Source organism: Hyla sarda, chromosome 8 (genome assembly GCF_029499605.1).
Source record: "Hyla sarda isolate aHylSar1 chromosome 8, aHylSar1.hap1, whole genome shotgun sequence".
Lineage (NCBI taxonomy): Eukaryota > Metazoa > Chordata > Amphibia > Anura > Hylidae > Hyla > Hyla sarda.
Genome location: NC_079196.1, coordinates 231,393,951 through 231,418,014, shown reverse-complemented (window position 1 = coordinate 231,418,014; position 24,064 = coordinate 231,393,951). Strand labels below are relative to the sequence as shown.

The following is a 24,064-nucleotide window of genomic DNA, read 5'->3' as shown; positions in this document are numbered from 1 at the left end:
TGCTCCTGACATTACACTCTCCTGACATTACACACCGGTCACTAGAATCACATGTCTCGTTCTCCACGTGACAGTCTCTGCATCTTAATTCTTATATTCAGCAGAAACAAAAAGCAAAGATGGAAATATCCGGGCTGAACCAGATCAGGAGGACACAGAGAACAAACAGAACGATTGTAAGATAAAAAGTAGGTATAGCATCTTAGACGGACAAAAGTGGGCAGAAATATTTCTCTATAAGGGTGCATTTACACTGCGGAATCTCCGCTCGCTGAATTCAGCGAGTAGAGATTACGTCTGGCGTCCGCTGCCACAAATACTTTGGCGCTAGTGCCGCGGGGTACTGAGCTGTCACTATTGACGGCTGCGCAGTGCTTTCGGAACATGTTCTTTCTTTGTGCGGAACAATTTCAATGGCGGAATTGTCCGCTACTGAAATTTTGCAGTGTGAACGGGTCTCGCGGAGACTCATGTGTGAATGTACCCTAAAGCAGCTCTTGTAGCAGGCTGTCTCTCTCTATAAAGCAGCTCTTGTAGCAGGCTGTCTCTCTCTATAAAGCAACTCTTGTAGCAGGCTGCCTCTCTCTATAAAGCAGCTCTTGTAGCAGGCTGTCTCTCTCTATAAAGCAACTCTTGTAGCAGGCTGTCTCTCTCTATAAAGCAACTCTTGTAGCAGGCTGCCTCTCTCTATAAAGCAGCTCTTGTAGCAGACTCTCTATTAAGCAGCTTGTGTAGCAGGCTGTCTTGCTCTCTATAAAGCAGCTCTTGTAGCAGGCTGTCTCTCTATAAAGCCGTTCTTGTAGCAGGCTGCCTCTCTCTATAATGCAGCTCTTGTAGCAGACTCTCTCTCTTTTAAGCAGCTTGTGTAGCAGGCTGTCTCCCTCTCTAAAAAGCAGCTTTTTAGCAGGCTGTCTCCCTCTCTATAAAGCAGCTCTTGTAGCAGGCTGTCTCCCTCTCTATAAAGCAGCTCTTGTAGCAGGCTGTCTCCCTCTCTATAAAGCAGCTCTTGTAGCAGACTGTCACTTTCTCTCTATAAAGCAGCTCTTGTTGCAGGCTGTCTCTTTTTGCTGACAATCAGTCTATTAGGCCATTATTTGGTAAAGCTTATTCATCAAATATGTCAGTTTTGTGGTAAATGGTTAATATTATAAATGTGATTATAAATGACATTAAGATTAAATGTAGCACAACTAAAAATTACAAAAATGTATCTGAGGGTGAGATAAGAACATGAACCTCACCTTAATTCATTCTCATCACTAGATGGAGACAACGGCAATAAGGAACCAGATGATGAAGACTGTGAGATTCTTCCTGCGCCCGGTGAGTGGTCGTGACCTCTAACAAAGAACGATTAGGAGCAAACTCGCTCTGTGCGTAATGACGGGCGATACACGGGCCGGAGCATCGTGACATCACAGCTCCGCCCCTCATTATGGCAGGGCCTGCCCCCTTAATACAAGTCTATGGGAGGGGGCGTGGCATCCACACCCCTTCTCATAGACTTGCATTAAGGGGACGGGCCGGGACGTCACAATGGGCGGAGACGGGACATCACGATTGTCAGGCCCAAGGCCTGATTATGGAAACATACATGAGTTTTATAATCGTATCTGTGTATAAACTAACACCTGGGGGTGAGGGGTCATTCAGACGGTGTATCCTTTGTTTTTTGTGTATTGCATTTTATTGGGGGTCTGGCTGTTTGTTTACATCTCCTTTGAAGTCAGAGGCTTTTTTGAAGCAGCAGGATGTCAGGGGCACTCTGGTCCCATCATATAATCAACCAGATAAGAGGGCCAGGAAGAGAGAAGACCCCCTGGTGGGATCAGAGGGGAGGGGGGAATGGAGTCTCCCTCCAAAAAGGCAGATATATAATATTTAACAATGCTAGAGTCAGGGTGTTCATGGCTGTGCCCAAAGCTGACAAGAGCTGGACTCTCACTGAAGGAGGGCTATACAATCATGCTGTAAGAACTTCATTTTTGTTTTCTGAACTTGTCTTGCTAAACTCTTTTATATATTTTTGTACCTGTATGTCATTTGTTTCTGTATTTTTATATATTTTTGTTCCTGTATTTTTATATATATAGCACTGTGATACCTTTTATCAGGTTAAATGTTTAATTAATCAGCTCTGGTCTTTGATCTCTAAATATATGAGCTCACCTTTCTGAAGGCAGCTCTGGTGGAAACACGTTTATCTCAGGGTTAATTTGGTGACTTGCTGGGACTAGTAGTGTATACCCAGAGGTCTGGCGGCTTTAACCCTTGCACCATCACACTCTCTCTAGCATCTTAGCTGGACCGATAGGGTGTGATCGTGACAACGTTGCTCCGGCCCGTGTATCGCCCGTCATTACGCACATAGCGAATTTGCTCTAAACAGTAATGACAGTGGGGTGCTGCAGCTGAGATCCCGGGGGTCCCCAGCGGTGGGACCGCCACGATCCGACATCTTATCCCCTATCCTTTGGATAGAGGATAACATGTCCTGGGGCAGAGTACCCCTTTAGGGGGCAAAGGTGCTTTCAGACCCCACTAAGCACCAGGGCCCTAATGCGATGGTTTCCTCTGCACCCCCTATAGTTATGCCCCTGTGTGTGATGCTCTTACTAGATCTCAGTCAGCCTATCAGCAAAGAGCATACATTTCTCTCCAGAACATACCCTAGGTCAGTGTCCCCGGTCTCTACCTACCTGTATAGGTCACAAACACTAATTCTTCTCTGTCACCACAGGTTGCACTCAGGTTCACTCTACACCCAACCGGTGGGCCTCCAGTATGCCTGGACAGCCATAGCCTCAAGCTTGGGAATCACTTTAAATACTAAAAGATGGAGGGGTCTCAGCCCGAGATCAATGTGTAATACTTCAGGGGGGCTAGAAGAGGCATCCGGACCAAGAATACAGTGACCCCCCGACCTACGATGGCCCCGACATACGATCATTTCACCATACGATCACTCTCAGAGGCCATCACATTGTGAAGGCAGCATCAACATACGATGCTTTTGTATGTCGGGGCCATCGCATAAACGGCTATCCGGCAGCGCAGACTGCTTCAGCTACCGCCGGATAGCCGTTTACGGTGCCCCGTGAGCTCCGCTGACAATCACTTACCTGTCCTCGGGGCTCCGGAGCGTCCTCTTCGGGATCCCCTGCATCGTCGGCACTCTCCATCGTCGTCATCACGTCGCTGCGCACGCCGTCCCGTCATCCAATAGGAGCGGCGTGTGTAGCGACGTGATGACGGCGACGGAGAGCGAAGATGCTGGGGAAGCAGAGGCCTTGCCGGAGCGTCGGGGACACCTCGGGGACGCGGCGACAGTGATGGACGGCGACATCCCGGGCAGCGGTGACGGTCCAGAGCGGCGGGGACAGGTGAGTACAACTTCCTCTAACAGTGGTCTACAACCTGCGGACCTCCAGATGTTGCAAAACTACAACACCCAGCATGCCCGGACAGCCTACGGCCTGCTGGGTGTAGTAGTTTTGCAACATCTGGAGGTCCGCAGGTTGTAGACCACTGTCCTATACGTTACATTAAACGGATCCCCCAACATGCGATGGTTTCAACAAACGATGGTCCATTTGGAGCGGATTACCCTCGTATGCTGAGGGACCTCTGTATACGAGTAAAAGAGAAAGCTACACCTCAGATACAAACAGCACGCCCAATAACAAACATAATGTAACAATATCATTACTGTACAAATAGATACAAAATATCCAGGACTAGCGTTTGAAAAAATTAAAAAGCCCAAACACTGGTTGGGAAACCCTACAACTGGGAGGGGGCTGAAAGGAGAAGCCTCGAGTGGGCCCCCACCTCTAGATACAAATAAATGAACAATTACAAAACAGCTACAGCGGTAACCGCAATAAAGCAATATATACTGATGTGCTTATACACAGGATATACAAAAAATATAAATCATTACCAGTCTCTAAAATAACCTTCTCAATAAGTAATATTAAAGGGGTAAACCGGTGGAAAACATATATGTATATATATATATATATATATATATATATATATATATATATTTTATTTTTTATTTTTTTTGGTCTTTATAAGTCAACTGGTGCCAGAAAGTTAAACAGATTTGGAAATTATTTTTATAAAAAAAATCTTTACCCTTCCAGTACTTTTTAGCAGCTGTATGCTACAGAGAAAATTCTGTTTTTTTATTTTTATTTATTTTTTGTCTTGTCCACAGTTCTCTCTGCTGACACCTCTGTCCGTATCAGGAACTGTCCAGAGCAGCATAGGTTTGCAATGGGGATTTTCTCCTGCTCTGGACAGTTCCTGATACGGACATCAGGTGTCAGCAGAGAGCACTGTGGACAAGACAAAAAAGAAATTCAAAAAGAAAAATAAGTTTCCTCTGTAGCATGCAGCTGCTAATAAGTACTGGAAGGGTAAAGATTTTTTAATTGAAGTAATTTACAAATCTGTTTATTTTTTCTGGCAACAGTTGACTTATAAAGACCTAAAAAAAAATGTTTTCCACCGGAGTACCCCTTTAATGTACACCAGTAACAAGGATCAAACAGTACCCGATAACGGAGATTCTGAGAGACGGGGCAGAATACAGGGGGAAGAACAGATGACGCGATTAGGTTCCCGCACTAAACACTCACACGTTCCGTTGCCGGAATGACAACTTTCTCAGGAGTGAGGAGTTTAATGCCCACAATGTTCTATTTATATATATATATATATATATATATATATATATATATATATATATATATATATATATATAGACAAACTTCTTAAAGGGGTACTCCGCTGCTCCCTGCAGCACCAGTACAGAATTTCCTTTTCTAATCGCTGGCTGCAGGCGGTGGTGGCCGTGATGTTATGCCACGCCCCCTCCTTTCATGTCTATGGGAGGGGGCGTGGCGTTTGCCACGCTCCCTCTCATAGACATAAATGGAGGGGACGTGGCGTGATGCCACTGCAGCCCGCACCCAACAATTAGGAACGGAAATTCTGGTGCTGCAAGGAGTAGTGGAGTACGCCTTTAAAGGGGTACTCCGGTGTAATTATTATTATTATTATTATTATTTTATTTTTTTTCATCATCTGATGCCAGAAAGTTAAACAGATTTGTAAATGACTTCTATTTAAAAATCTTAATCCTTCCAGTACTTGTTAGCTGCTGAATACTACAGAGGAAATTCTTTTCTTTTTGGAACACAGAGCTCTCTGCTGACATCACGACCACAGTGCTCTCTGCTGACCTCTGCTGTCCATTTTAGGAACTGTCCAGAGCAGCATATGTTTTCAATGGGGATTTTTCTCCTACTACTGGACAGTTCCTAAAATGGACAGAGATGTCAGCAGAGAGCGCTGTGCTTGTGATGTCAGCAGAGAGCACTGTGGTCGTGATGTCAGCAGAGAGCTCTGTGTTCCAAAAAGAAAATAATTTCCTCTGTAGTATTCAGCAGCTAATAAGTACGGGAAGGATTAAGATTTTATAAATAGAAGTAATTTACAAATCTGCTTAACTTTCTGGCACCAGTTGAAAAAAAAAAAAAGTTTTCCACCTGAGTACCCCTTTAACATAATACATTCCTGCTCTTTTTCTTCTTTGTTTCAGAAAACATTAAGGATGAAGATAATGCAGGAGATGGAGACCAAGAGACGGGAAGACCCTCGACTGAAGGAAAACTCAACACCATCCGGGATCTGCTCACAAGTAATGTCTATGGGTTCCTGGGAGATCCCAGTCTACATTACACATAACATCATCCATCTCATCCAAACAGTAACAGCAGCACTCTGCAAATGATCATATATATATATATATATATATATATACTACAGGGGGGGCCGTTTATATGGATACACCTTATATACAACCTATATACTATATACAGTGCGCCATTTCTATGGATACACCTTATATACACCCTATATACTCTATACAGTGCGCCATTTCTATGGATACACCTTATATACACCCTATATACTCTATACAGTGCGCCATTTCTATGGATACACCTTATATACACCCTATATACTCTATACAGGGCGCCATTTCTATGGATACACCTTATATACACCCTATATACTATATACAGTGCGCCATTTCTATGGATACACCTTATATACACCCTATATACTCTATACAGTGCGCCATTTCTATGGATACACCTTATATACACCCTATATACTCTATACAGTGCGCCATTTCTATGGATACACCTTATATACACCCTATATACTCTATACAGAGTGCGCCATTTCTATGGATACACCTTATATACACCCTATATACTCTATACAGTGCGCCATTTCTATGGATACACCTTATATACACCCTATATACTCTATACAGTGCGCCATTTCTATGGATACACCTTATATACACCCTATATACTCTATACAGTGCACCATTTCTATGGATACACCTTATATACACCATATATACTCTATACAGTGCGCCATTTCTATAGATACACCTTATATACACCCTATATACTCTATACAGTGCGCCATTTCTATGGATACACCTTATATACACCCTATATACTCTATACAGTGCGCCATTTCTATGGATACACCTTATATACACCCTATAGACTCTATACAGTGCGCCATTTCTATGTATACACCATATATACACCTTATATACTCTATACAGTGCGCCATTTCTATGGATACACCTTATATACACCCTATATACTCTATACAGTGCGCCATTTCTATGGATACACCTTATATACACCCTATATACTCTATACAGTGCGCCATTTCTATGTATACACCTTATATACACCCTATATACTCTATACAGTGCGCCATTTCTATGGATACACATGATATACACCCTATATACTCTATACAGTGCGCCATTTCTATGGATACACCTTATATACACCCTATATACTCTATACAATGCGCCATTTCTATGGATACACCTTATATACACCCTATATACTCTATACAATGCGCCATTTCTATGAATACACCTTATATACACCCTATATACTCTATACAGTGCGCCATTTCTATGGATACACCTTATATACACCCTATATACTCTATACAGTGCGCCATTTCTATGGATACACCTTATATACACCCTATATACTCTATACAGTGCGCCATTTCTATGGATACACCTTATATACACCCTATATACTTTATACAGTGCGCCATTTCTATGGATACATCTTATATACACCCTATATACTTTATACAGTGCGCCATTTCTATGGATACACCTTATATACACCCTATATACTCTATACAGTGCGCCATTTCTATGGATACACCTTATATACACCCTATATACTCTATACAGTGCGCCATTTCTATGGATACACCTTATATACACCCTATATACTCTATACAGTGCGCCATTTCTATGGATACACCTTATATACACCCTATATACTTTATACAGTGCGCCATTTCTATGGATACATCTTATATACACCCTATATACTTTATACAGTGCGCCATTTCTATGGATACACCTTATATACACCCTATATACTCTATACAGGGCGCCATTTCTATGGATACACCTTATATACACCCTATATACTATATACAGTGCGCCATTTCTATGGATACACCTTATATACACCCTATATACTCTATACAGTGCGCCATTTCTATGGATACACCTTATATACAACCTATATACTCTATACAGTGCGCCATTTCTATGGATACACCTTATATACACCCTATATACTCTATACAGAGTGCGCCATTTCTATGGATACACCTTATATACACCCTATATACTCTATACAGTGCGCCATTTCTATGGATACACCTTATATACACCCTATATACTCTATACAGTGCACCATTTCTATGGATACACCTTATATACACCATATATACTCTATACAGTGCGCCATTTCTATAGATACACCTTATATACACCCTATATACTCTATACAGTGCGCCATTTCTATGGATACACCTTATATACACCCTATATACTCTATACAGTGCGCCATTTCTATGGATACACCTTATATACACCCTATAGACTCTACACAGTGCGCCATTTCTATGTATACACCATATATACACCTTATATACTCTATACAGTGCGCCATTTCTATGGATACACCTTATATACACCCTATATACTCTATACAGTGCGCCATTTCTATGGATACACCTTATATACACCCTATATACTCTATACAGTGCGCCATTTCTATGTATACACCTTATATACACCCTATATACTCTATACAGTGCGCCATTTCTATGGATACACATGATATACACCCTATATACTCTATACAGTGCGCCATTTCTATGGATACACCTTATATACACCCTATATACTCTATACAGTGCGCCATTTCTATGTATACACCTTATATATCCTATATACTCTATACAGTGCGCCATTTCTATGTATACACCTTATATACACCCTATATACTCTATACAGTGCGCCATTTCTATGGATACACCTTATATACACCCTATATACTCTATACAATGCGCCATTTCTATGAATACACCTTATATACACCCTATATACTCTATACAGTGCGCCATTTCTATGGATACACCTTATATACACCCTATATACTCTATACAGTGCGCCATTTCTATGGATACACCTTATATACACCCTATATACTCTATACAGTGCGCCATTTCTATGGATACACCTTATATACACCCTATATACTTTATACAGTGCGCCATTTCTATGGATACATCTTATATACACCCTATATACTTTATACAGTGCGCCATTTCTATGGATACACCTTATATACACCCTATATACTCTATACAGTGCGCCATTTCTATGGATACACCTTATATACACCCTATATACTCTATACAGTGCGCCATTTCTATGGATACACCTTATATACACCCTATATACTCTATACAGTGCGCCATTTCTATGGATACACCTTATATACACCCTATATACTTTATACAGTGCGCCATTTCTATGGATACATCTTATATACACCCTATATACTTTATACAGTGCGCCATTTCTATGGATACACCTTATATACACCCTATATACTCTATACAGTGCGCCATTTCTATGGATACACCTTATATACACCCTATATACTCTATACAGTGCGCCATTTCTATGGATACACCTTATATACACCCTATATACTCTATACAGTGCGCCATTTCTATGGATACACCTTATATACACCCTATATACTCTATACAGTGCGCCATTTCTATGGATACACCTTATATACACCCTATATACTCTATACAGTGCGCCATTTCTATGTATACACCTTATATACAACCTATATACTCTATACAGTGCACCATTTCTATGGATACACCTTATATACACGCTATATACTCTATACAGTGCGCCATTTCTATGGATACACCTTATATACACCCTATAGACTCTATACAGTGCGCCATTTCTATGGATACATCTTATATACACCCTATATACTCTATACAGTGCGCCATTTCTATGTATACACCTTATATATCCTATATACTCTATACAGTGCGCCATTTCTATGGATACACATGATATACACCCTATATACTCTATACAGTGCACCATTTCTATGGATACACCTTATATACACCCTATATACTCTATACAGTGCGCCATTTCTATGTATACACCTTATGTATCCTATATACTCTATACAGTGCGCCATTTCTATGTATACACCTTATATACACCCTATATACTCTATACAGGGTGCGCCATTTCTATGGATACACCTTATATACACCCTATATACTCTATACAATGCGCCATTTCTATGAATACACCTTAAATACACCCTATATACTCTATACAGTGCGCCATTTTTATGGATACACCTTATATACACCCTATATACTCTATACAGTGCGCCATTTCTATGGATACACCTTATATACACCCTATATACTCTGTACAGTGCGCCATTTCTATGGATACACCTTATATATACCCTATATACTCTATACAGTGCGCCATTTCTATGGATACACCTTATATACACCCTATATACTCTATACAGTGCAACATTTCTATGGATACACCTTATATACACCCTATATACTCTATACAGTGCACCATTTCTATGGATACATCTTATATACACCCTATATACTCTATACAGTGCGCCATTTTTATGGATACACCTTATATACACCCTATATACTCTATACAGTGCGCCATTTCTATGGATACATCTTATATACACCCTATATACTCTATACAGTGCGCCATTTTTATGGATACACCTTATATACACCCTATATACTCTATACAGTGCGCCATTTCTATGGATACATCTTATATACACCCTATATACTCTATACAGTGCGCAATTTTTATGGATACACCTTATATACACCCTATATACTCTATACAGTGTGCCATTTCTATGGATACATCTTATATACACCCTATATACTCTATACAGTGCGCCATTTCTATGGATACACCTTATATACACCCTATATACTCTATACAGTGCGCCATTTCTATGTATACACCTTATATATCCTATATACTCTATACAGTGCGCCATTTCTATGTATACACCTTATATACACCCTATATACTCTATACAGTGCGCCATTTCTATGGATACACCTTATATACACCCTATATACTCTATACAATGCGCCATTTCTATGAATACACCTTATATACACCCTATATACTCTATACAGTGCGCCATTTCTATGGATACACCTTATATACACCCTATATACTCTATACAGTGCGCCATTTCTATGGATACACCTTATATACACCCTATATACTCTATACAGTGCGCCATTTCTATGGATACACCTTATATACACCCTATATACTTTATACAGTGCGCCATTTCTATGGATACATCTTATATACACCCTATATACTTTATACAGTGCGCCATTTCTATGGATACACCTTATATACACCCTATATACTCTATACAGTGCGCCATTTCTATGGATACACCTTATATACACCCTATATACTCTATACAGTGCGCCATTTCTATGGATACACCTTATATACACCCTATATACTCTATACAGTGCGCCATTTCTATGGATACACCTTATATACACCCTATATACTTTATACAGTGCGCCATTTCTATGGATACATCTTATATACACCCTATATACTTTATACAGTGCGCCATTTCTATGGATACACCTTATATACACCCTATATACTCTATACAGTGCGCCATTTCTATGGATACACCTTATATACACCCTATATACTCTATACAGTGCGCCATTTCTATGGATACACCTTATATACACCCTATATACTCTATACAGTGCGCCATTTCTATGGATACACCTTATATACACCCTATATACTCTATACAGTGCGCCATTTCTATGGATACACCTTATATACACCCTATATACTCTATACAGTGCGCCATTTCTATGTATACACCTTATATACAACCTATATACTCTATACAGTGCACCATTTCTATGGATACACCTTATATACACGCTATATACTCTATACAGTGCGCCATTTCTATGGATACACCTTATATACACCCTATAGACTCTATACAGTGCGCCATTTCTATGGATACATCTTATATACACCCTATATACTCTATACAGTGCGCCATTTCTATGTATACACCTTATATATCCTATATACTCTATACAGTGCGCCATTTCTATGGATACACATGATATACACCCTATATACTCTATACAGTGCACCATTTCTATGGATACACCTTATATACACCCTATATACTCTATACAGTGCGCCATTTCTATGTATACACCTTATGTATCCTATATACTCTATACAGTGCGCCATTTCTATGTATACACCTTATATACACCCTATATACTCTATACAGGGTGCGCCATTTCTATGGATACACCTTATATACACCCTATATACTCTATACAATGCGCCATTTCTATGAATACACCTTAAATACACCCTATATACTCTATACAGTGCGCCATTTTTATGGATACACCTTATATACACCCTATATACTCTATACAGTGCGCCATTTCTATGGATACACCTTATATACACCCTATATACTCTGTACAGTGCGCCATTTTTATGGATACACCTTATATATACCCTATATACTCTATACAGTGCGCCATTTCTATGGATACACCTTATATACACCCTATATACTCTATACAGTGCAACATTTCTATGGATACACCTTATATACACCCTATATACTCTATACAGTGCACCATTTCTATGGATACATCTTATATACACCCTATATACTCTATACAGTGCGCCATTTTTATGGATACACCTTATATACACCCTATATACTCTATACAGTGCGCCATTTCTATGGATACATCTTATATACACCCTATATACTCTATACAGTGCGCCATTTTTATGGATACACCTTATATACACCCTATATACTCTATACAGTGCGCCATTTCTATGGATACATCTTATATACACCCTATATACTCTATACAGTGCGCAATTTTTATGGATACACCTTATATACACCCTATATACTCTATACAGTGTGCCATTTCTATGGATACATCTTATATACACCCTATATACTCTATACAGTGCGCCATTTCTATGGATACACCTTATATACACCCTATATACTCTATACAGTGCGCCATTTCTATGTATACACCTTATATATCCTATATACTCTATACAGTGCGCCATTTCTATGTATACACCTTATATACACCCTATATACTCTATACAGGGTGCGCCATTTCTATGGATACACCTTATATACACCCTATATACTATATACAATGCGCCATTTCTATGAATACACCTTATATACACCCTATATACTCTATACAGTGCGCCATTTGTATGGATACACCTTATATACACCCTATATACTCTATACAGTGCGCCATTTCTATGGATACACCTTATATACACCCTATATACTCTGTACAGTGCGCCATTTCTATGGATACATCTTATATACACCCTATATACTCTATACAGTGCGCCATTTCTATGGATACACCTTATATACACCCTATATACTCTATACATTGCGCCATTTCTATGGATACACCTTATATACACCCTATATACTCTATACAGTGCACCATTTCTATGGATACATCTTATATACACCCTATATACTCTATACAGTGCGCCATTTTTATGGATACACCTTATATACACCCTATATACTCTATACAGTGCGCCATTTCTATGGATACATCTTATATACACCCTATATATTCTATACAGAGCGCCATTTTTATGGATACACCTTATATACACCCTATATACTCTATACAGTGTGCCATTTCTATGGATACATCTTAGATACACCCTATATACTCTATACAGTGCGCCATTTCAATGTATACACCTTATATACACCCTATATACTCTATACAGTGCGCCATTTCTATGGATACACCTTATATACACCATATATACTCTATACAGTGCGCCATTTCTATGTATACACCTTATATACACCCTATATACTCTATACAGTGCGCCATTTCTATGGATACACCTTATATACACCCTATATACTCTATACAGTGCGCCATTTCTATGGATACACCTTATATACACCCTATATACTCTATACAGTGCGCCATTTCTATGGATACACCTTACATACACCCTATATACTCTATACAGTGCAACATTTCTATTGATACACCTTATATACACCCTATATACTCAATACAGTGCGCCATTTCTATGTATACACCTTATATACACCCTATATACTCTATACAGTGCGCCATTTCTATGGATACACCTTATATACACCCTATATACTCTATACAGTGCACCATTTCTATGGATACACCTTATATACACCCTATATACTCTATACAGTGCGCCATTTCTATGGATACACCTTATATACACCCTATATACTCTATACAGGGTGCGCCATTTCTATGGATACACCTTATATACACCCTATATACTCTATACAGTGCGCCATTTCTATGGATACACCTTATATACACCCTATATACTCTATACAGTGCGCCATTTCTATGGATACACCTTATATACACCCTATATACTCTATACAGTGCGCCATTTCTATGGATACACCTTATATACACCCTATATACTCTATACAGTGCGCCATTTCTATGGATACACCTTATATACACCCTATATACTCTATACAGGGTGCGCCATTTCTATGGATACACCTTATATACACCCTATATACTCTATACAGTGCGCAATTTCTATGGATACACCTTATATACACCCTATATACTCTATACAGTGCGCCATTTCTATGGATACACCTTATATACACCCTATATACTCTATACAGTGTGCTATTTCTATGGATACACCTTATATACACCCTATATACTCTATGCAGTGCGCCATTTCTATGGATACAGCTTATATACACCCTATATGCTCTATACAGGGTGCGCCATTTCTATGGATACACCTTATATACACCCTATATACTCTATACAGTGCGCCATTTTTATGGATACACCTTATATACACCCTATATACTCTATACAGTGCACCATTTCTATGGATAAACCTTATATACACCCTATATACTCTATACAGTGCGCCATTTCTATGGATATACCTTATATAGACCCTATATACTCTATACAGTGCGCCATTTCTATGGATACACCTTATATACACCCTATATACTATATACAGTGCGCCATTTCTATGGATACACCTTATATACACCCTATATACTCTATACAGTGCGCCATTTCTATGGATACACCTTATATACACCCTATATACTCTATACAGGTTGCGCCATTTCTATGGATACACCTTATATACACTCTATATACTCTATACAGTGCGCAATTTCTATGGATACACCTTATATACACCCTATATACTCTATACAGTGCGCCATTTCTATGGATACACCTTATATACACCCTATATACTCAATACAGTGCGCCATTTCTATGGATACACATTATATACACCATATATACTCTATACAGGGTGCGCCATTTCTATGGATACACCTTATATACACCCTATATACTCTATACAGTGCGCCATTTCTATGGATACACCTCATATACACCCTATATACTCTATACAGTGTGCCATTTCTATGGATACACCTAAATACATCCTATATACTCTATACAGTGCGCCATTTCTATGGATACACCTTATATACACCCTATATACTCTATACAGTGCGCCATTTCTATGGATACACCTTATATACACCCTATATACTATATACAGTGCGCCATTTCTATGGATACACCTTATATACACCCTATATACTCTATACAGTGTGCCATTTCTATGGATACACCTTATATACACCCTATATACTCTATACAGTGCACCATTTCTATGGATACACCTTATATACACCCTATATACTCTATACAGTGCGCCATTTCTATGGATACACCTTATATACACCCTATATACTCTATACAGTGCGCCATTTCTATGGATACACCTTATATACACCCTATATACTCTATACAGTGCGCCATTTCTATGGATACACCTTATATACACCCTATATACTCTATACATTGTGCGCCATTTCTATGGATACACCTTATATACACCTTATATACTCTATACAGTGCGCCATTTCTATAGATACACCTTATATACACCCTATATACTCTATACAGTGCGCAATTTCTATGGATACACCTTATATACACCCTATATACTTTATACAGTGCGCCATTTCTATGGATACACCTTATATACACCCTATATACTCTATACAGTGCGCCATTTCTATGGATACACCTTATATACACCCTATATACTCTATACAGTGCGCCATTTCTATGGATACACCTTATATAAACCCTATATACTCTATACAGGCAGCGCCATTTCTATGGATACACCTTATATACACCCTATATACTCTATACAGTGCGCCATTTCTATGGATACACCTTATATACACCCTATATACTCTATACAGTGCGCCATTTCTATGGATACACCTTACATACACCCTATATACTCTATACAGTGCAACATTTCTATGGATACACCTTATATACACCCTATATACTCTATACAGTGCGCCATTTCTATGGATACACCTTATATACACCCTATATACTCTATACAGTGCACCATTTCTATGGATACACCTTATATACACCCTATATACTCTATACAGTGCGCCATTTCTATGGATACACCTTATATACACCCTATATACTCTATACAGTGCACCATTTCTATGGATACACCTTATATACACCCTATATACTCTATACAGTGCACCATTTCTATGGATACACCTTATATACACCCTATATACTCTATACAGTGCGCCATTTCTATGGATACACCTTATATACACCCTATATACTCTATACAGTGCACCATTTCTATGGATACACCTTATATACACCCTATATACTCTATACAGTGCGCCATTTCTATGGATACACCTTATATACACCCTATATACTCTATACAGTGCACCATTTCTATGGATACACCTTATATACACCCTATATACTCTATACAGGGTGCGCCATTTCTATGGATACACCTTATATAAACCCTATATACTCTATACAGTGCGCCATTTCTATGGATACACCTTATATACACCCTATATACTCTATACAGTGCACCATTTCTATGGATACACCTTATATACACCCTATATACTCTATACATTGCGCCATTTCTATGGATACACCTTATATACACCCTATATACTCTATACAGTGCGCCATTTCTATGGATACACCTTATATACACCCTATATACTCTATACAGTGCGCCATTTCTATGGATACACCTTATATACAACCTATATACTCTATACAGTGCGCCATTTCTATGGATACACCTTATATACACCCTATATACTCTATACAGTGCAACATTTCTATGGATACACCTTATATACACCCTATATATTCTATACAGTGCGCCATTTTTATGGATACACCTTATATACACCCTATATACTCTATACAGTGCGCCATTTCTATGGATACACCTTATATACACCCTATATACTCTATACAGGGTGCGCCATTTCTATGGATACACGTTATATACACCCTATATACTCTATACAGGGTGCGCCATTTCTATGGATACACCTTATATAAACCCTATATACTCTATACAGTGCGCCATTTCTATGGATACACCTTATATACACCCTATATACTCTATACAGTGCACCATTTCTATGGATACACCTTATATACACCCTATATACTCTATACAGTGCAACATTTCTATGGATACACCTTATATACACCCTATATATTCTATACAGTGCGCCATTTTTATGGATACACCTTATATACACCCTATATACTCTATACAGTGCGCCATTTCTATGGATACACCTTATATACACCCTATATACTCTATACAGGGTGCGCCATTTCTATGGATACACGTTATATACACCCTATATACTCTATACAGTGCGCCATTTCTATGGATACACCTTATATACACCCTATATACTCTATACAGTGCACCATTTCTATGGATACACCTTATATACACCCTATATACTCTATACAGTGTGCCATTTCTATGGATACACCTTATATACACCCTATATACTCTATACAGTGCGCCATTTCTATGGATACACCTTATATAAACCCTATATACTCTATACAGTGCGCCATTTCTATGGATACACCTTATATACACCCTATATACTCTATACAGTGCGCCATTTCTATGGATACACCTTATATACACCCTATATACTCTATACAGTGCACCATTTCTATGGATACACCTTATATACACCCTATATACTCTATACATTGCGCCATTTCTATGGATACACCTTATATACACCCTATATACTCTATACAGTGCGCCATTTCTATGGATACACCTTATATACACCCTATATACTCTATACAGTGCGCCATTTCTATGGATACACCTTAATAACATGGGAATGGTTGTTGATAACTTCCTGTTTGTGGCACATTAGTATATGTGAGGGGTGGTGACCATGGCGGCCATTTTGAAGTCGGCCATTTTTAATCCAACTTTTGTTTTTTCAATAGGAAGAGGGTCATGTGACACATCAAACTTATTGGGAATTTCACAAGAAAAACAATGATATTCTTGGTTTTACCGTAACTTTATTCTTTCATGAGTTATTTACAAGTTTCTGACTTATAAAATGTGTTCAATGTGCTGCCCATTGTGTTGGATTGTCAATGCAACCCTCTTCTCTATATACTGCTATATACTACTATATACACCGCAGGAGAAATGCTAGCACAGGCTTCCAGTATCCGTATACACTGCTATATACTACTATATACACCGCAGGAGAAATGCTAGTACAGGCTTCAGGTATCCGTATACACTGCTATATACTACTATATACACTGCAGGAGAAATGCTAGCACAGGCTTCCAGTATCCGTATACACTGCTATATACTACTATATACAACGCAGGAGAAATGCTAGCACAGGCTTCCAGTATCCGTATACACTGCTATATACTACTATATACAACGCAGGAGAAATGCTAGCACAGGCTTCCAGAATCCGTATACACTGCTATATACTACTATATACATCGCAGGAGAAATGCTGCACAGGCTTCCAGTATCTGTATACACTGCTATATACACTATATACAACGCAGGAGAAATGCTAGCACAGGCTTCCAGTATCCGTATACACTGCTATATACTACTATATACAACGCAGGAGAAATGCTAGCACAGGCTTCCAGAATCCGTATACACTGCTATATACTACTATATACATCGCAGGAGAAATGCTGCACAGGCTTCCAGTATCCGTATACACTGCTATATACTACTATATACACCGCAGGAGAAATGCTAGCACAGGCTTCCAGTATCCGTGTACACTGCTATATACTACTATATACACCACAGGAGAAATGCTTGCACAGGCTTCCAGTATCTGTATACACTGCTATATACTACTATATACACCGCAGGAGAAATGCTAGCACAGGCTTCCAGTATCTGTATACACTGCTATATACTACTATATACACCGCAGGAGAAATGCTAGCACAGGCTTCCAGCATCCATATACACTGCTATATACTACTATATACACCGCAGGAGAAATGCTAGCACAGGCTTCCAGTATCCGTATACACTGCTATATACTATTATATACACCGCAGGAGAAATGCTAGCACAGGCTTCCAGTATCCGTATACACTGCTATATATTACTATATACACCGCAGGAGAAATGCTAGCACAGGCTTCCGGTATCCGTATACACTGCTATATACTACTATATACAACGCAGGAGAAATGCTAGCACAGGCTTCCAGTATCCGTATACATTGCTATATACTACTATATACACCACAGGAGAAATGCTAGCACAGGCTTCAAGTATCCGTATACACTGCTATATACTACTATATACAATGCAGGAGAAATGCTAGCACAGGCTTCCAGTATCCGTATACACTGCTATATACTACTATATACACCGCAGGAGAAATGCTAGCACAGGCTTCCAGGATCCGTATACACTGCTATATACTACTATATACACCGCAGGAGAAATGCTAGCACAGGCTTCCAGTATCCGTGTACACTGCTATATACTACTATATACACCACAGGAGAAATGCTAGCACAGGCTTCCAGTATCTGTATACACTGCTATATACTACTATATACACCGCAGGAGAAATGCTAGCACAGGCTTCCAGTATCTGTATACACTGCTATATACTACTATATACACCGCAGGAGAAATGCTAGCACAGGCTTCAAGCATCCGTATACACTGCTATATACTACTATATACACCGCAGGAGAAATGCTAGCACAGGCTTCCAGTATACACTGCTATATATTACTATATACACCGCAGGAGAAATGCTAGCACAGGCTTCCAGTATCCGTATACACTGCTATATACTACTATATACACCGCAGGAGAAATGCTAGCACAGGCTTCCAGTATCCGTTTACACTGCTATATACTACTATATACACCGCAGGAGAAATGCTAGCACAGGCTTCCAGTATACACTGCCATATACTACTATATACACAGCAGGAGAAATGCTAGCACAGGCCTCCAGTATCTGTATACACTGCTATATACTACTATATACACCGCAGGAGAAATGCTAGCACAGGCTTCCAGTATCCGTATACACTGCTATATACTACTATATACACCGCAGGAGAAATGCTAGCACAGGCTTCCAGTATCCGTATACACTGCTATATACTACTATATACACCGCAGGAGATATGCTAGCACAGGCTTCCGGTATCCGTATACACTGCTAAATACTACTATATACACCGCAGGAGAAATGCTAGCACAGGCTTCCAGTATCCGTATACACTGCTATATACTACTATATACACTGCAGGAGAAATGCTAGCACAGGCTTCCAGTATCCGTGTACACTGCTATATACTACTATATACACCGCAGGAGAAATGCTAGCACAGGCTTCCAGTATCCGTATACACTGCTATATACACCGCAGGAGAAATGCTAGCACATGCTTCCAGTATCTGTATACACTGCTATGTACTACTATATACACTGCAGGAGAAATGCTAGCACAGGCTTCCAGTATCTGTATACACTGCTATATATTACTATATACACCGCAGGAGAAATTCTAGCACAAGCTTCCAGTATCCGTATACACTACTATATACTACTATATACACCGCAGGAGAAATGCTAGCACAGGCTTTCAGTACCTGTATACACTGCTATATACTACTATATACACCACAGGAGAAATGCTAGCACAGGCTTCCAGTATCCGAATACACTACTATATACACCGCAGGAGATATGCTAGCACAGGCTTCAAGTATCCGTATACACTGCTATATACTACTATATACACCGCAGGAGAAATGCTAGCACAGGCTTCAAGTATCCGTATACAATGCTATATACTACTATATACACCGCAGGAGAAATGCTAGCACAGGCTTCCAGTATCCGTTTACACTGCTATATACTACTATATACACCGCAGGAGAAATGCTAGCACAGGCTTCCAGTATCCGTATACACTGCTATATACTACTATATGCACTGCAGGAGAAATGCGAGCACAGGCTTCCAGTATCCGTATACACTGCTATATACTACTATGTACACCGCAAGAGAAATGCCAGCACAGGCCTCCAGTATAACTACTATATACACCGCAGGAGAAATGCTAGCACAGGCTTCCAGTATCCGTATACACTGCTATATAGTACTATATACACCGCAGGAGAAATGCTAGCACAGGCTTCCAGTATCTGTATACACTGCTATATACTACTATATACACTGCAGGAGAAATGCTAGCACAGGCTTCCAGTATCTGTATACACTACTATATACTACTATATACACCGCAGGAGAAATGCTAGCACAGGCTTCCCGTATCCGTAGTGTCAGGTGCTGCACATCTCGTATCTTCACAGCATAGACAATTGCCTTCAGATGACCCCAAAGATAAAAGTCTAAAGGGGTCAGATCAGGAGACCTTGGGGGCCATTCATCTGGCCCATGACGACCAATCCACTTGATGTGTTTCCCTCTTTATGCACTGAAGCTGCACGTTCCCAGAGTATTTCCAGCAAGACGGTGACCACCACATTTTGGGTGTCAGGTCCGAGCATTCCTAGATGAACAGTTTCCTGGAAAGTGGATTGGTCGTCGTGGGACAGTTGAATGGCCCCCAAGGTCTCCTAATCTGACCCCCTTAGACTTTTATCTTTGGGGTCATCTGAAGGCAATTGTCTATGTTGTGGCGATACGAGATGTGCAGCACCTGAAACTCCGGATACTGGAAGCCTGTGCTAGCATTTCTCCTGCGGGGTATATAGTAGTATATAGCAGTGTATACAGATACTGGAAGCCTGTGCTAGCATTTCTCCTGCGGTGTATATAGTAGTATATAGCAGTGTATACTGGAAGCCTGTGCTAGCATTTCTCCTGCGGTGTATATGGTAGTATATAGCAGTGTATACAGATACTGGAAGCCTGTGCTAGCATTTCTCCTGCGGTGTTTATGGTAGTATATAGCAGTGTATACGGATACTGGAAGCCTGTGCTAGCATTTCTCCTGCGGTGTATATAGTAGTATATAGCAGTGTATACGGATACTGGAAGCCTGTGCTGGCATTTCTCCTGCGGTGTATATAGTAGTATATAGCAGTGTATACGGATACTGGAAGCCTGTGCTAGCATTTCTCCTGCGGTGTATATAGTAGTATATAGCAGTATATAGAGAAGAGGGTTGCATTGACAATCCAACACAATGGGCAGCACATTGAACACATTTTATAAGAGGTCAGAAACTTGTAAATAACTCATGAGAGAACAAAGTTACGTTAAAACTAAGAACATCAGTGTTTTTCTTGTGAAATTCCCAATAAGTTTGATGTGTCACACGACCCTCTTCCTATTGAAAAAACAAAAGTTGGATTAAAAATGGCCGACTTCAAAATGGCCGCCCATGGTCTCCACCCATCTCGAAAGGTTTCCCCCCTCACATATACTAATGTGCCACAAACAGGAAGTTATCACCAACCATTCCCATTTTATTAAGGTGTATCCATATAAACGGCCCACCCTTTACTTTATCAAATATCGTGTACCATCCCCCCAGGGTCAGGGGGTCTCATCGGGACGGACCTTACACTATAGATTACGCCTCTCCTGGGTTAGTACTCAGCCTACAAATCATGTACGATCCAGCTGTTCCCTGCTTAAAACCACCCGGGGGGTGGATGGAGTGCATGCAGGGCCGGCTCTGCCTATAGGCTAAATAAGCAGCTGCCTAGAGCTCCCTCATGATTGGGGGGGGGGGGCTCCGCCTGCCACAAGAAAGTTAGACAACCAGCATCCGTTCAGCCAGCATGGGGCATGTCAATTTTGGTAAATTTTGGCCAATGGGAGTCAAGAGGGCAGCAAAGTTAGCTATTGCCTAGGGTGGCAAAAATCCTTGCACGGCCTTGAGTGCCTGACCAAAACATTGGTCGGTACATCCAGAAGAAATGATACAAAACGTGCAACACACTGCCGGGACCGGGAGGGAACATCTGCCCCCTACTTGTCCTGATATCTATAGTGTAGGATCCATCCTGATGAGGTCACTCTACCCTGGGGGGTCAGTACACACTATTCCATCAGATCATATGGGGGGGGGGGGGTCAGTACACACTATTCCATCAGATCATATGGGGGGGTCAGTACACACTATTCCATCAGGTCATATGGGGGGGTCAGTACATACTATTCCATCAGATCATATGGGGGGGGGGGGTCAGTACATACTATTCCATCAGATCATATGGGGGGGGGGGGGTCAGTACACTATTCCATCAGATCATATGGGGGGGGGTCAGTATACTATTCCATCAGATCATATGGGGGGGTCAGTATATTATTCCATCAGATCATATGGGGGGGGGGGGTCAGTACACTATTCCATCAGATCATATGGGGGGGGGGGGGGTCAGTATACTATTCCATCAGATCATATGGGGGGGTCAGTATATTATTCCATCAGATCATATGGGGGGGGGGTCAGTACACTATTCCATCAGATCATATGGGGGGGGGGGTCAGTACACTATTCCATCAGATCATATGGGGGGGTCAGTACATACTATTCCATCAGATCATATGGGGGGGGGGGGGTCAGTACACTATTCCATCAGATCATATGGGGGGGGGGGTCAGTACACTATTCCATCAGATTCTAAGAACATACATTATTTCTGTAGCAGTTTTGTATTTTTGCTGTTTTTGTTACACCCTTGGCATCGTATAATATGTATCATTGTTCTCCTGGATCAGCCGACCAATCAGTGTGTTTTTGATTTGTTTCTTTTAGATACGTCGTGGTTCGGATTGGTAAGGAATGATCCTCTCCAGTATCTATGTATTGTTACTGCTCTCTGTCTCCTCCCGACACATTTTTATAAATTGTAAATTCAATCACCTGGGAAATGCGTTGTGCAGGGCTTGGGCCAATTCTATGCTTAAAGGGGTACTCCGATGGAAAACATTTTCCTTTAAATCAACTGGGGC

The 24,064-nt window shown here is 40.1% G+C and overlaps 1 protein-coding gene across 2 annotated transcripts in view; it reads left to right on the top strand.

Moving 5' to 3' along the window:
• The window catches only part of LOC130284681 (uncharacterized), a 56,698-nt gene that overhangs the window by 15,472 nt on the left and 17,162 nt on the right, over positions 1 to 24,064 (top strand). Inside the window, exons 5-8 of one of the 2 annotated variants that reach the window (XM_056535307.1) lie at positions 105 to 188; positions 1,264 to 1,323; positions 5,612 to 5,710; positions 23,868 to 23,887. In XM_056535307.1, coding sequence (XP_056391282.1) covers positions 105 to 188; positions 1,264 to 1,323; positions 5,612 to 5,710; positions 23,868 to 23,887 — 263 coding nt within the window. Of the gene's footprint in view, positions 1 to 101; positions 189 to 1,263; positions 1,324 to 5,611; positions 5,711 to 23,867; positions 23,888 to 24,064 lie in introns of both variants that reach the window. The other variant, XM_056535306.1, reaches the window with a different exon arrangement.